This window comes from Hyperoodon ampullatus (assembly GCF_949752795.1).
Source record: "Hyperoodon ampullatus genome assembly, chromosome: 3".
In the NCBI taxonomy this organism is placed as follows: Eukaryota; Metazoa; Chordata; class Mammalia; order Artiodactyla; family Ziphiidae; genus Hyperoodon; species Hyperoodon ampullatus.
Genome location: NC_136916.1, coordinates 67,140,117 through 67,156,406, shown reverse-complemented (window position 1 = coordinate 67,156,406; position 16,290 = coordinate 67,140,117). Strand labels below are relative to the sequence as shown.

The window sequence follows — 16,290 nt, the reverse complement described above, 5'->3', positions numbered from 1 at the left end:
TTTTATGTCTCAGCTTCCTCACAGACTATGGGCATGGTGACCTTGGCCCAGCTTTCTGCCCTCCAGCCCACAACAGTGCTTGTGACAGAGGAGAGAGGTCCCGACTCTGTTCCTGCCCTCACATCAGGCCTGTCCTCTGACAGGGAAAGCCAAGTCAGAAGAAACTCTGAGGGAAGAGTCTTCAGAACAAAGGCCCCAGTCCTCTCCCCGATCACTGGCCTCTTTATTGCCCCATTTGGGGACCCTTGGAACTGGCCTCCTCAGCTAGTCCCACGTCGAATGCTACCACCCACTCCCCTAAATCCACAAACCCTGTCTAGCCACGAGGAAGACTCCGGATGTACCCACATTGAAGAACATTCTACAAAATACACAAGCAGTTCAACTGTCAGCTTGTCATCTCCCCACCCACCAGCTCCCACCCAAACGCCCAAGGGAGCGGGAGTGGCCTCGGGGTCACCACCTGGCTTCTCTGAGGAGCCTGAAGCTGGGCAAATCACAACTGAGAAAACCAGCACCTCAGAGGAAGCTCTTCACCCCTGAGAGGTGACACGGACCAGCGACAAGACGGCAACAATGTACCATCCCAAGGACAGCACTGAACCCGGGAGGCAGTGACCCTCTGTGCCAGGCACTGATTCCTTGCATTTTTTTTTAAACGTCTGTTGTTGCTACAATGTTGTTGTACAGCCAATAAAAATGAACAAAAGCTGCGTTATTTTCATTTTGATGACTCGTCAGGGTAAATGATAACTCTTGCCTCTCACAAGGTGCAATTATCTGGAAGTGAACGTCCTTAAAAGAGCATGTGGCCTCCCAAGCTTCCAGAAACAACTCTGCCAGCTCGGGCCGGCCAGCCTGCCCCTGAGCCCAGTCAACCCGCTTGGACTCTCCGAGGCCTTGCTTATCTGGGCCTCCTCCCATCCTTCAGCAACCCTGAGTCGAGATCCCAGGTATCAGCAGCTTGCCCTGGATGAGGCCCCAGCTGTCTTTCTACCCCTGACCTCTCTCCTTCCCAAACTTCTTGAAGAAAAAAACTTCCTCCTGCTTCCTTCCATCAAGCTTGGCCCTGATGGCGGCAAAGAGGGTAGGGGCGTGGTGGGGTCCCTGTGGGCATGGAGATCAGGATTTCCACCTGCCCCGTCCCCCAAAGTTCTGTCCTGTGTGGGTCCCCTGGCTTGCTTCGTTAGTGTCCCGTCAACCCCCTCCAGCACACCCAGCACAGCTCCATCCCTGCCCTGGACCACCCTGCTCTGCCCAGCAGCCTCCCACCTGGCTCACCTGGAGAATTCAACTGGGCATCTTTCACCTTCGCTGGGGATGAGAGCTTGAGAGCATGGCTTAGGGGCTCTTTGGAGAGTGTGTGCCCGTCAGTCAGGGAGCTGGCAGGGGAGGGGGAAAACAATTGTTAGAAGATGGCAGACTAGCCTGGGCTCCCGATGCTGGCCCAGACACATCTCAGCAGCCCCGGGGGTGACACTGGCATCTCTGCCTCCCGGGCGAGTCAGGGGACAAGACCTTAGTAGTTGCAGGAGCTAACCTCACCCCCATGCCACTCTCCCCTTCAGGTTCTAAGGACTCAGTAGAAACAAAAATCAAGTCCTGCTCTGCTTTAATTTGCTGTGAGACTCTGGGCAAATGCATGCCTCTCTCTGGGCTCAAGTGTCCCCATCTGGACAAAGAAAGGCTTGGGGTCTGGCACTGGAGGATTCTGAGCACCACTCCAGTGGCATGAAAACTTTGAGGGTTGGGAGGTGCCCCCACCCCCTTTCTCTCCACACCCACCAGCCCTCAGGCTTTGGGAATAGCCATGCTTAGAAACTCAGAGTGGAGCTGAGGACACTCCTACAGCTCTCACGAGTCCTAAGCAGGCCCCCAAGTGAGGTCCTCTCCCCTGCAATGGTGTCTGTGAGTGTGCCCTATGTCCATGCCCTGATGGACAGAACAGGCATGGGACCAGGGAAATTTGGGGCTCTTGCCATCTGTCTTCACTCCTGGCCCAGATCCCCCTTGCCTCCCAGGCTTGGCGGCTCTGGACAATGAATCTCCTCTTCTGGTCAACACAGCCCACGGGGTTACTGGGCCTCCATTATCAACTCAGCCTCACTGCTCCTTGACATGATTCCTCGTCAGGGTTCAACTGGCCAGACCTCAATCTCCTGGGTGGATGAGCAGATGGGGTTCAGTATACACCTTAGGGTCAAGCAGGATTATTCAACTCCAGGGACACCTTTCACAGTCATCGGGTATGTAAACAGAGCCTACTGGAGTTGTGCAGTGTGCAACCCGTGCAGCTGGTCTTGGCAGCCCTGAGGGCAGGACCCTGGCTCCAGGGAATCCCACCTGTCTGTCAGGGTGGGGCTGGTCCCATCCCTACCTAGTCCCCAGGCAGCTTGCTCAGTTACCTGCTTCTCACATTTGTCCTTACTCCTTGCTGGTACCGCAGGTTCAAATTAAGTTTGCAAACACATTCAGGCCCACCTGGTGGCAGTCTATTTAAGAACCTGAGATAGGTTTTAAAGCAAAAGACATCATGAGGTTATGAAGGGAGGGCAGTGAGGAGGAGGGGGATGAGTGGGGTGCCAAGCTGGTCCCCTTCTTGGGAACTTTGTGAACAAGGCTGGGCCACAGGGCTGAAGCAGCCCTTCTGTTGCTATGGTGACCTGCTCCAGGGAGGCTGCCGGAAGGACTGAAAAGATGACAAAGCATGCTTCTGGGGTGAGGCCTGCTGTGCCAGGCAGAGGGAAACAGAGGGTTCTGAACACCGTGGGACTTGTCCTGCTGACTTTGGATCATCGGTTACTGCCATTACTCTCTTGGGTTGTTGAGGAAAAGCTGCCTCCACCTTGGGACAAAGAAGACTATAATGTTATCAAGTGGCTCCTGCACTCTGGGCTCAGACAATTACAGGGCAAATGGGGGGACACGCACATAACTAGGCTGAGGGTCCCACACTGAGAGTCCGGGGGAGGACTGTGAACTTGATGTAACATCCATGCTCTATCTCAGCCCCTGTCCTCAAAATATAGGGCTGCCCACAGGGTAAACCCAGTGCTTAAAGCCAATCAGCTTTTGAAATCACCAGCTGTGGGCAGCCACTCCCAAATTAGCGGAGGCATCACTGGCTGTAATCTCTCACCATCTTAACTGCTTCCTCACAAACAAGCCTGCTTTTAAATCCTCACCATCAAAATGTACAGGCAGCATTTCTGCCACCTAATAAAATTTGCATAAACTGGTTCTGGTTTTAAAATAGCTAAATGGGTTTCCCTGGTGGCGCAGTGGTTAAGAATCCGCCTGCCAATGCAGGGGACACGGGTTCGAGCCCTGATCCGGGAAGATCCCACATGCTGTGGAGCAACTAAGCCCGTGCGCCACAACTACTGAGCCTGTGCTCTAGAGCTGCGAGCCACAACTACTGAGCCCACGTGCCACAATTACTGAAGCCTGCATGCCTAGAGCCCATGCTCTGCAACAAGAGAAGCCACTGCAATGAGAAGTCCGCGCACCGCAAGAAAGAGTAGCCCCCGCTCGCCACAACTAGAGAAAGCCCGCCAGCAACGAAGACCGAATGCAGCCAAAAATAAAATAAATTAATTTTTTAAAAAACCACCTAATTATCCAAATGAGTAAAGTATGCTCTTCCTCTTGGTTTGAACCTTCAAGATTTAGTCCCCTTAGAGGGAGGGTATCCTTGTCCATCATCTGAAACAGGATTTGCTGGACCTCCCGATAACTTTTTCCTGCTCACTTCACTCAAGGTCATACTAGCAACAAACTCTACAGGTCTGGCTTGTAAGACAAAAATGAACGAAACTGCATCGCATTGAGGGCCATCTGCCCCTCCCCAAGGTGGCTGCTGCCTCACACGTCTTTGTTGGCCGTGGTCGTCTTTAGTTTTTAATCCTCACCTGCCTTACTAGTGGTCACTTCTTGCCGCTGTCACTGTGCTCGTCTCTAGCAGCTCACCTCCCTCCCACTTTACAGGGTTTTTTGGTAGCAGACTAGGAAATAAAATATCCCAGCTTGTTAGAATTGTCATTTAACTCAGAAGAGATGGCTTCCAAAGTGGAATTTATAATGTTTTCCTCAAAGAAAAGAGATTTGGGGAGCAATCCTTTCAGTTTTGACTCCTCAAAAGCATTTTGGGCCCCTTCTAACTCTTGCTGCTGTTCCAGAAGGTACAAGTGGCTGGTAAATGACCCCAGCAAGTGAGGTACGACTATTATAGTCAACACGATGAGCCTGTCAAAGGTGATTAGCACAATATCCCTGTCATTCTGGAATCTTAGACTCCTCCTGGAATACAGCGCTCCAGAACTTGGCTCAGTCCCAGAGGCGGAAGTTCCTAAGCAGCAGAATGACTTGCCTCTGCTTTACTCATTCCTAGGAGGAAGAAGAAGATCCAAAAAGTATCCCTGGTGAGGACAGGAATTGCTCTCAACCCCAGCTCACACTCCACACACACACACACACACACACACACACAAACACACTATGAGCATCTTGCCTTACTCACTTTCACAGAAGCAAAAACTTCTTCAGCACCTGCCCAGTAGCACAGGGAGCAAGAAAACACTTGAAGGGCATGTATGAGCAGACATATTGTGAGGTGTGGGGGGCAGGCAGAGGAGTCTGGGAGAGCCCGCACTCTCCTTTCTCTGAACTGGCTCTCCTTTCTCCTCCAATCTTGGCAGAAGAGCTGATGGGAACCATTTAAAGACACAGCCTTGGGCTTCCCTGGTGGCACAGTGGTTGAGAGTCCTCCTGCTGATGCAGGGGACACGGGTTCATGCCCCTGTCCGGGAAGATCCCACATGCCGCGGAGCGGCTGGGCCCATGAGCCATGGCCGCTGGGCCTGTGCGTCCAGAGCCTGTGCTCCGCAATGGGAGAGGCCACAACAGTGAGAGGCCCGCGTACCGAAAAAAAAAAAAAAAGACACAGCCTGCCAAAAGCTTCCTTCAGCTCCTCCAGGAAGTCCTCCCGGATTATCCCCCACACCTCTCACCCTTGTAGCCCTCAAACACTCAGGTTTGGGCTTTGAAGGCCACACGTGGCTTGGGAAGCTCCTTGATAGTACGGGTCATGTCTGATTCAACCCTGACCTCTGTCCCTAAGTACTCTCTGGCATGCAGTTGGAGCTCAGTAAATGTTGGTTGGATCTAATTGTTTCCAAGTTGTCACTATGTGCGTGACACGTAAGTCGAGGGGAGCCTTCGTTTTCCATGTGAACCCCTCATGGATGGGGATCCATCTCCTCTTTATTTCTGTGGCTCTTTCTTCCCAATCAACCCTCTGCTCTGTGTGCAGTAGGTGTTCAATAAATGCTTTCTTGAAACAATAGAGCATGGAGATTTACCAGAGTCGGCCTGTTCAAGTCACTTTACTTGACGTACGACCTTGGGCAAGTCACTGTACCTCTCTGAGCCTAGGTTTTCTGCCTAAATCCTATGGCTGTTGTGAGGATAAGAGGATACATGTAAAGTGCCTAGTAAATCAACAGCTCTCATCCTTACTGGTGAACTCTCATGGATCTTTTGGGGAATAAGTAGGAGGAAATTCTTTGGTGAGATTAGGATGGTGCTAAGTAGGGTGAAAAGTCCCAATCCAAGTCTGGGGGTCCAGGCACCCTGCCAAGCCTGGGTACTCTCCCTGGGAGGCAGCGTGGGGGCTGGGAGGTGGGAAGAGGGTGGGATCCCTGTTCTTCACATGGTCCTCAGGGTGGAGCTGGCAGACCTGAGCAGGAGTGCCTCTGGCATGGTCCCCGAGGGGTGGCCACACCCTGCGAGCTCACCGGGGAGAGAGCGAGAACCTCAGAGAGCTTGTCCCCTGAGAGGTCCAGCACCACAAAACCATCCTGCAATAGACACACAGCATGAGTCACCTCGCGGCCTGGCTGGGCTAGGGGGCACCTGCCCTCCTTCCTGGACGTGACTCACTGGCTCCCGGCCTCGGTACCTGACTGCAGTTTACCGCCTCCTAAGCCCACATGCTCTGATCGCATCAGGAACAACGCAGCATTGAAGGAGGTGGCTGCCTTCGGGCTCCGGGCTCTCTAGTCCCCAGGGCCAATCGGTCACCAGGATGAGCAAATACATCAAATTCTTGGGCCTCCTGCTTTGCAAAGACTCCTGCCCACTATTGGCAACCGCCCTGCCCCACACCACCGTTTCTTGTTCTGGTTCTCACCTCTCTCTGCTCTGGGGGCAAAGGGAGAACCCTACTCCTATACGCCACAGGATGTTTTCAATGGAGGGCGTTGCCCAAATACTTTCCCAAATCCTAAAAACCCCAAGTAGGGAGAGGAGCAGTGCCTCCTCCAAATCCCACGGTCCTGGCCACAGAGGCTGGTCCCTCTGCACAGGCTGGAGCTCTCAACAGTGACCTAGTCTGCAGCGCTGCTTCCCACTGCCTTCCCCATTCCCCTGCACGGTGGACCCCACGCCCCCCACCCCCGCTCTTTAGTCTGCATGACCTGCCTGTCTCACCTCAAAGATCAGTGCCCCTGAAATCTCTCTTGTGATTCCTGACTCCCAGCCAGAAGACCCCCACCGAGGACTTAGAGAGGACTGCATGCCGAGAAGGTCTGGCTGCTGCAGGGCACTCACCTTCCTCCTTGGGGCTGGCAGGCACAGAGCTCAACATCCCCTGTGCTCCTTCAGCTAAAGCATCATGGGTGTGGGAGCCAGCGCTGCCGGGTCCCCTGGTTCCAGGTGATGATGCAGTGGGGCTGGGCATCAATGGGGACCCGCCCCATCCTGCCTTGGGCCTGCAGGTGAGGTGTGGCCCCAGATACCTCTGACCCATCTGGTGCAGGTCCTAGCTGCTCACCTGTGAGGCTTACATAAAGAGGGTGGGAGGCAGGGGAGGGGTCTAGACGCCAGTGCAGGTGGGTGTGTTGGCTGTCATCCTTGGTAGAGCCACACGAGGACACTGTTCCTGCCACTGGGCCCTCCACCTGGAGCCAGCCCTGGGCCCCAGGGGCTGGGCAGGAGGTTTGACCTTTTTTTTTTTTTTTTTTTTTAACTTTTCTTTACTAAATGCACGTATTGTGCCAAGTGCTTTATGTGCGTTAGCTCTTTGCATTCTCCCAACAACCTAATGTGGAATGTAGTAATAGTCTCATTTTGCAGGTGTGGTGACAGAGGCCCAGAGAGTTTTAGACTTGTTCAGTGTCACACAGCCAGCAAGAGGCAGAGATGGCATTTGAAATCCAGGTCTCCATAACTGGCCCTGAAACCAGGACACCACATAAGCTAGATCTAACCATTATTTGCATCATAAAATTTAGCCAGGGCTTCCCTCGTGGCGCAGTGGTTGAGAGTCCGCCTGCCGATGCAGGGGACACGGGTTCATGCCCCGGTCCGGGAAGATCCCACATGCTGCGGAGTGGCTGGGCCCGTGAGCCATGGCCGCTGAGCCTGTGAGTCCGTAGCCTGTGCTCCGCAATGGGAGAGGCCACAGCAGTGAGAGGCCCACGTACCACAACAACAACAACAAAAAAAGTTCAGCCAACAGCTCCATCTCACATTGCCTCTGGCAAGCCCCTCTTCCATGGTAACAATATCTCTGCACGTTGTCCTCTGTCCTCAAACGCCCCCTCCACTTGCACCTCATTCCAGAGACTCTCAGGTTTGTGGCAGTAAACCTGCATCTTCTAAAACCTGGGCCATGCTCTCTAGAAACCCCCCTCCCAACAACTGTTCCATTTCACCTCCCACTCCCAACACCCCAGAGTTACCTCCCCACCTTAGTTTTCACCTGCCAACTGCCTTGGGGTGAGTGGGGATTGGTTGAAGTAAAAAAATGGAGGCAGTCCCACTGGGTGTTAGGGGGAACCTAAGTCCTAATTTGAAGGCTAAGGGTCAGGGCATAGTGGCAGGATGGGGCAGGAGTTATTCCAAGGTCCTCCACCCAGTCAGATGGCAGATGACTTCCAGATTGCTACACTAAGCTGGCATGTCACTACCAGCACACCAACTTCAAGAGAATTCTGCCCTTTCAAATTCCAGTTTCTTTGTTTGTTTCTTGGCTGCACTGCGTGGCACATGAGGTCTTAGTTCCTCAACCAGAGATCGAACTTGTGCCCCTTGCATTGGAAATGCGGAGTCTTAACCACTGGACCACCAGGGAAGTCCCAAATTCCAGTTTCTTAATGGCCTTTTCCCCCAGTGATCCTTGCCCACTGCCACCTCAGGGCACCCTGACAATTTGGGTTTGGGGTGTTGGTCCTGAGCCTCCCATGAGTTATGAGCCCTTTGAGAAACTGCTAGAAGCCCTCCCCTTGCCCCGCCACCAATGTTTCCAGATGCTCTCTTGCAGTTTCAGGGCACCCAGGGGGCTTGGGAAGCCCATGCTATATTAACAACCAACCCAGTGAATCCCAGAAGGGAATGCGGACTCTTCCTCTGTCCTGAAGAGAATACGGGCTGCCCCTCTCCTCCTCCTCCCGCTTTCCTAGTGAGGACAGAGCATTGTTGTTGATGATTGGAGTTGGCACTGGGGGTTGATGTGGGTGGGCATGGCGGGAGAAGTGTCTTCACTTCGGGGGCTAGCAGGAACACGTGCCCAGATCCCTCAACCCCTCCCGGGCAGCTCGACAGCCACTCTGGATATAGAGTTCCCAAACTGATGAGGAGGCTGGGCAAATGGGCTTATTCTAGGCAGGAGGGCTTGGGAAATGTGTCATCTTCCCTTTCTATCCCCTAGCACAGGGAGATCAACTCGGTGCTTTGTGACCACCTAGAGGAGTGGGATAGGGAGGGTGGGAGGGAGGGAGATGCAAGAGGGAAGAGATATGGGAACATATGTATATGTATAACTGATTCACTTTGTTACAAAGCAGAAACTAACACACCATTGTAAAGCAATTATACTCCAATAAAGATGTTAAAAAAGAAACAAACAAACAGAAAAGCCACAAGGTTGCCTTCCCCTGGCAGAAGCTTCCAATTGTTCTTCAGACCCTTCCTCCTCCCTGAAGCCCTCTGGGAGGGACCCCCAGCTCTCATGTTTCTTCCTGGAGCTGCCCTGGCTGAGCCCATCCCAGAGCACTTAACATTGAGAGTCTGGGTGTTACTTTTTAAAACATAATTGTCTACCATGAGATAAAAACCTTAAGCCCATATTCTCAGAGCTGGAAATGATCTCTCCCCGCCCCATGACGGACGGCTCCATGACTCTCCTCCTTCCTACTATGATTATTGACTGAGTGCCTCCTCTGCAGACATTGCAGGGGGCCTGGGGGCAGAGGTGAGCCCAGTGAGCCTGGTCCCTGCCTCGAAGGCTTGGAGATGATGGGACTGACAGTCAATAAACAAAGATTTATTCAAGGTCACTGTGGGGTCACCAGACCCAGGCTGGGGTAGGGGGTACAGCGAAATTAAAGGGAGAAAGTTGGATAGGGGTGAAGGTTTATTTTATGAGAGGCAGAGGGTAAGCGTCCCAGGCAATGGTGCAGCAGGGGACGCTGGTGCAGACAGAAAAGGATACAGGGACCTGGTCATAGACTCAGGCTGTGGACCGTCCCTGGCCTTGGTCCCCCAGCTCACAGGGGGACTTTGGCCAATGCAGAGATCTTTTGGGGATCCATGGTCTCTTGGAAAGGGTGAGAACGGGGCAAGGGTGGTCTAAGACATATCCCCCCAGATCCACCAGAAGGAATATATTTGGGGCAGGCACTCAGGGGCCCTTGACTGTGACTGAGCCCCCAGTCTAAGGGCCCAACAGTAGAGTGTTTGCTGAGAGGCCAAAGGCTAGTCCCAGCTTCACCTTGGCTCCCACCATCCATGGTGGTGGGGCTGTCCCGCCAGCCAGCTGACTTCTAACCCAGTTGGCAGTGGCTCAGTGTTTAACCCTGTCTAGCTAATCACACAGTCTGTACGGTCACACTGAGCTCCCCTGTAAAGCCTGGAAGGAGTCTGTTCATGCCCAAGACAGGTCCCTGGGCACTGGGACATCTGGATTCTAACCCAGGTTCTGCCTTAGTTGGGTAAACTTGGGCAAGTCCCTGGTCCTCTCTGGGACTCAGTTTCCTCAGATAAGTCACAGACAGAGGGTCTTCCAGTTTTCTGTCTATGACTGGTGATTTGGGGGCATGAGCTGGTATTCTGCTGCACCAGGTAGAGACAAGGCTACGAGGTTGGGTGTTACTAGGCTCCCAGGCCTGAGGAGCTGGGGGAAAACAAGGCAAAGTAACGATAGTAATGGTTAATAGCTAACAGGTACGCGGCACTAACTGTGCGCCAGGCAATGTTCTGTGCACCTTACACATATATTCACACATTTAATCCTCACAACAGCCCCGTAAGGTAATTTCTATCACTATCTCCACTTTACAGATGAGGAAACTGAAGTACAAGGAGATTATGTAATTTGCTCAAGATCTTTCAGTTAGCAGAGTAGGATGGAAATTTGCGCAAGTGGGCTTCAGTGTTTATGCTCTTAACCAACAGGCTATACCTCAATAGTCTCAGGTCTACTGGGTGATTCGAGTGGGTGGGGCGGGGGCAAAAGGGTGGGAGGTGTAGAAAGGTGGGCATCCCATGGTCCTCTAAACTTCTGCTTCCAATCATTCATCATTAGACCCTTCTTTACACCCTTCCTCCAAAATTTTGAAAAATTTTGTATATAGCCAAGGTTTAAACCATCAAACGATTTTCTTATGTTGTATTGATGACAGACACAGATCACTGTCAGCTGGTGTTTTGAATCATCATTGGGAGAGCAGTATGAAGCTTGGAGTCGACATAATTCCAACACAAAGCAAAGACTCCTAGGACATTGCCATCTCCCATCACTTGCCATTTTTATTTGAAGTACCACGAGTTTAACTTTGGGCACACTTCTCCTGTTAGGACTTCAGTTACTCCATCTGTAAAATGAAGGAGTGGAAGGAATAGTCTCTAAGTCCCAGCTCTGATGATAGGTGGTTTTCCATGTTTCTACTAAGGAGATGAGAGGAGGGAAGAATACTGCCCATTCCTCGGCCAGAGGAACTTCATGGTGTCAGGTTGGGGGCAAAGCTGGGAGTTAGACTTCTACCAACAGGGGTGTCATGTCCCTGCAGCATATGAATGTTGGTTCCCAGACTTGGTCCCTGCCCTAGAGGAGCCCACAGTCTAAAGAGGAGGGTGAAGGAGAGAGGCACGTACATGGCCTGTATACAGGAGAGGTATCTGTGAGCATGGCAGGCTAGGGGGTCATGAGGTGGAGGCACAGCGCTGTGGGAGCCTGGTCTTTTAGGGAAACATGGTATCACTTTTTTTAAAGTGAGAACTAACATTTACTGAGCAACTAGTATGTGCCAGGTGCTGTTCCAATTGCGTTACATGTGTTAACTCATTTACTTATCTCAATGATCTTATAAAGTAGGTACTAAATTAGAATCCCCCATCTAATTGGAAATGGAAGGACAAAGAGATGAAGTAACTTGCTGAAGGTTATACAGCTTGTAATTGGAATAGTTGGGATTCAAATTCAGGCAATCTGATTCCAGATTTTATGTTCTGAACCACCATATGCTCTGCCTAAAATTGGGTGAGGCTCTCTGAAGCTCCTTATCCCTCTCCACACTCTCCAGCAACATGGGTTTTTCTTAGGAGCAACTGGCTCAGAAAGGCAGAGCATTGTGGCTGAGACACTAGTTTAATGCACATGTATTTTTAAATTCTTCAAATCAGCATACTCCTGACATATCACAGTAACCAACATATAACAAAAAATGATCAGACATCTGAAAAAGCAGGAAGTGTGAGCCAAAATCAAGGGGAAAAAAACAGCCAATAGAAACATACTCAGGTATGACACAGATGTTAGAATAAATATACAAAGACTTTAAAACAGCTACTAACACATGTTTGATAATTTAAAGAAAAAATGATAACTGATGAACAGATGGAGAATCACAACATAAAAATAGAAAGTATAAGAAAAGTACAATCTCTGAAATGAAAAATTCACTAGATGAGCTTAACAGCAGATTGGAAACCAACCCCCCCAAAAAAGCTCATACACATGAAGACAGAATAATAGAAATTATTTAATCCAAATACTAGAGAGAAAAAAGATTTTTTCATTGAACAGAATGAAACATTGTTGAAAGAAATTAACAAAGAGCTAAGCAAATGCAAAGGCATCTCAAGATCAAGAGACTTGATATTGTTAAGATGGCAATAATAATATTGTTAAGATAGCCAAATTGGGTATTCCCTGGTGGTGCAGTCATTGGGAATCTGCCTGCCAATGCAGGGGACGCAGGTTTGAGCTCTGGTCCGGGAGGATCCCACATGCCGCGAAGCAGCTAAGCCCGTGCACCACAACTACTGAGCCTGTGCTCTAAGAGCCCGCAAACCACAACTGCTGAGCCCACGCGCCACAACTACTGAAGCCCACGTGCCTAGAGACAGTGCTCTGCAACAAGAGAAGACACCGCAATGAGAGGCTCACGTACTGCAATGAAGAGTAGCCCCCACTCACCGCAACTGGAGAAGGCCCACGGGCAGCAATGAAGACCCAATGCAGCCAGGGATAAATAAATAAAATAAATTAATTAAAAAAAAACTTAAAAAAAAAAAGATAGCCAAATTGATCTATCGGTCAACATAATCTCTGTCAAAATCCTAGCTGGCATTTTGGCAGAAATTAACAAACTGGTCTAAAATTACTATGAAACTTCCAAAGACCCAGGATAGACGAAACAATCTTGAAAAAGACCGAAGTTGGAGGACCACACTTCTTGATTTCAAAACATACTATAAATCTACACTACAGTAATCAGGACAAAGTGATACTGGCATAGGATAGACATATAGATGAATGGAATAGAATATAGAATTCAGAAATCCACCTTCACATTTATAGTCAACTGATTTTCAACAAGGGTGCCATGACAATTCAATGCGGAATGTATACTTTTCAACAAATGGTACAAATCAACAAATGGTGCTGGAACAACTCAATATCCACATGCAAAAGAATAAAGTTGGACCCTTTCCTCATACCATACACAAAAAATTAACTCAAAATGTATCAAAGACCAAAATGTAAGAGCTTAAACTGTAAAAATATTAGAAGAAAATCTATGTGGACTTAAGTTGTTATTTTTTTGTTTTGGGGTTTTTTTTTTGGCCACGCCACATGGCTTGTGGGATCTTATTTGCCTGACCAGGGGTGGAACCCACACCCTAGGCAGTGAAAGCACGGAGGTGGACTTCAGTTAGGTAAAGCCTTCTTAGCTATGACATCAAAAGTACAAGCAACAAAACATAAACAGGTAAATTGGACTACATCAAGATTAAACCTCTTTGTGCTTCAAAGGACACCATCAAGAAGGTGAAAAGATAACCCACAGAATGGAAGGAAATATTTCCAAATCATTTATCTGATAAGAGAATTGTATAGAATATATAAAGAACTCTAACAATTCAACAACAACAAGAAAGGAAAGAAAAAAGAAAAATAACCCAATTAAAACTGGGCAAGGATTTGAATAGACATTTCCCCAAAGAAGATATACAAATGGACAACAAGCACATTAAAGGATGTTCAATATCATTAGCTATCAGGAAATGCAAATCAAAACCAGAATGAGATAACACTTCATACCCACTGGAATGGCTGTTTATAAAATACAGATACTAACAGCATTGGTGAGGATGTGGAGAAACTGGAACTCTTGTACACTGCTGGTGGTAATGCAGCTGCTTTGGAAAACAGTCTGCTAGTTCCTCAAAAAGTTATACATAGAGTTATTATATGACCAAACAATTCCACTTCTAGCTTTATACCCAAAAGAAATTAAAACGTATGTCCATACAAAAACTTGTACATAAATGTTCATTGGAGCATTATTCATAATAGCCAGAAAATGAAAACTCAAATGTCCATCAACTGATGACTGGGTAAACAAAATGTGGCATGTCCATACACTAGAACATTATTTGGCCATAAAAGGAATGAAGTACTGATACATGATACAACACGGATGAATCATGAAAATATCATGCTAAGTGAAAGAAGCCATTCACAATAGATGATATATAAGTTCATTTAAGTGAGAGGTCTAGAATAAGCAGATGTATAGAGACAAAAAGCAGATTTGTTGTTGCCTAGGGCTGGAGGCTTGAGGGGAAATGGAGAGCGACTGCTAATGGATCTAGGGTTTCTTTTGGGGTAATGAAAATATTTTTAAATGGACTGTGGGGAATTCCCTGGTGGTCCAGTGATTAAGACTCCGTGCTTCCACTGCAAGGGACACGGGTTCATTCCTGGTCAGGGAACTAAGATCCCACATGCCCCACAGCACAGCCACAAAAAAATAATAATAAAATAAAATGAACTGTGGTGATGTTTGCACAACTCTGGGACTATACTAAAAACCACTGGATTTTATACTTCAAATGGGTAAATTTTATGGCATGTAATTTATATCTCAATAAAGCCGTTATATTAAAAAAATGAACAGAACCTCAGTTACCTGTGAGGCAACATCAAATATCTTTCAAAAAACATCTTTCATAATGAAAGCAAATATAAAATGGATAACCAACAAGGACCTACTGTATAGCACAGGGAACTATACTCAATATCTTACAATAACCTCTAATGGAAAAGAATCTAAAAGAATATATATATATATATATATATATATATATATATATATATATATATATATATATGACTGAATCATTTTGCTGGACACCTGAAACTAACACAACATTGTAAACCAACTATATTTCAATTAAAAACAAAGTGAAATAATGACACTTCATTTAAATGCAGGATGGGAGGATTTTTCACCAGCGCACTTCTGTGATGGTTTGAAATCATGTCTGCAAATTCTTTACACTATTCCCATCAATAGGCTGAGTTTTATTCTCTTCTCCTTGAATATGGGATGGCCTTAATGACCAGCTTCTAACAAATACAATGTAGTAGAAGTGACACTATGTAATTTCCAAGGCTAGATTATAAAAGGTGATACGGTTTTCACCTGACTCTCTCAGGATACACGCTTTTTGGATCCCTGACCCACCATGTCAGAAATCTGGCTACCTTGAAGCCACCATGAAGGAGACCATGTGAAGAAGCTACATAGAAATAGAGAGAGAGAGAGAGAGAGAGAGAGAGAGAGAGAGAGAGAGATACTGAGGCTCCCCAGCTGTTCCCAATCCCAGCTTATTGAGTCTTACCACCTCAGGCATCAGACATATGAGTAAAGAAAACTTTGAGATGGCCCTGGGCCCAGCCACCAGCTGTCATGTCAAGAAGACACTTAAGGGCTTCCCTGGTGGCGCAGTGGTTGAGAGTCCGCCTGCCGATGCAGGGGACGTGGGTTCGTGCCCTGGTCTGGGAGGATCCCACATGCCGCGGAGCGGCTGAGCCCGTGAGCCATGGCCGCTGGGCCTGCGCATACGGAGCCTGTGCTCCGCAACGGGAGAGGCCACAGCAGTGAGAGGCCCGCGTACCACCAAAAAAAAAAAAAAAAAAAAAGAAGACACTTAAGCAGCCTATAGAGAGGTCCACTGGCAAAACTAAAGTCTGTGGGCAACACCAATTGTAGTAAGTTGAAAAATGCCCCACCCCCCCTCAAATATTCATCTCCTAATCTCTGGAAACTGAATATTACCTTACATGCCTCCCCTCCCCACCCCCTAAAAAAGGATTTTGCAGATGTGATTAAATTAAGGATCTTGAGACAGAGACATTATTCTGGATTATCCAGGTGGGCATTAAATGCACTCACTTGTATCCTTACATGAGGGAGGCAGAGGGAGATTTGACACACACACAGAGGAGAAGGCAATGTGACCACAGAGGCAGAGATTGGAGTGGTGTGACCACAAGCCAAGGGTGGATGCAGGTAGCCTCCAGGAGATGGAAGAGGCCAAGAACGGATTCTCTCCTAGAGCCTCTGGAGGGAGCACAGGCCTGCTGACACCTTGATTTTAGCCCTGTGAAACTGATTTCAGACTTCTGGCCTCCAGAACTGTGAAAAAATAAATTCTGTCTTAAACCACCAAGCTTGTGGTAATTTGTTCAAGTGGCAGCAGGAAACTAACACAGCCAATGAGGAACAGAGGTCTACCAACGACCTTATAAGTGAGCTTGAAAGAGGGTCTTCCAATTCCAGATGAGTATTACCCTGGCTGACATCTTGGCTGTAACCTCATGAGAGACCCTGAGCCAGAACCACTTAACTAAGTTGCTCCTGAATTACTGACCCATAGAAACCATGAGAGATAATAAATGATTGTTGTTGGTTTGAGGCACCACAGTTGGTTTTTTTT

The 16,290-nt window shown here is 48.5% G+C and overlaps 1 protein-coding gene across 2 annotated transcripts in view; it reads right to left on the bottom strand.

Annotated features, from left to right (window-relative positions):
• Positions 1–16,290, bottom strand: part of ACSBG1 (acyl-CoA synthetase bubblegum family member 1) — a gene marked incomplete at both ends in the record, with an annotated part of 60,273 nt that overhangs the window by 35,527 nt on the left and 8,456 nt on the right. The window contains 3 exons of one of the 2 annotated variants that reach the window (XM_079700729.1): positions 1,282–1,382; positions 2,406–2,504; positions 5,711–5,760. In XM_079700729.1, coding sequence (XP_079556855.1) covers positions 1,282–1,382; positions 2,406–2,504; positions 5,711–5,760 — 250 coding nt within the window. Of the gene's footprint in view, positions 1–1,281; positions 1,383–2,405; positions 2,505–5,710; positions 5,761–16,290 lie in introns of those variants that run through there. The other variant, XM_079700730.1, reaches the window with a different exon arrangement.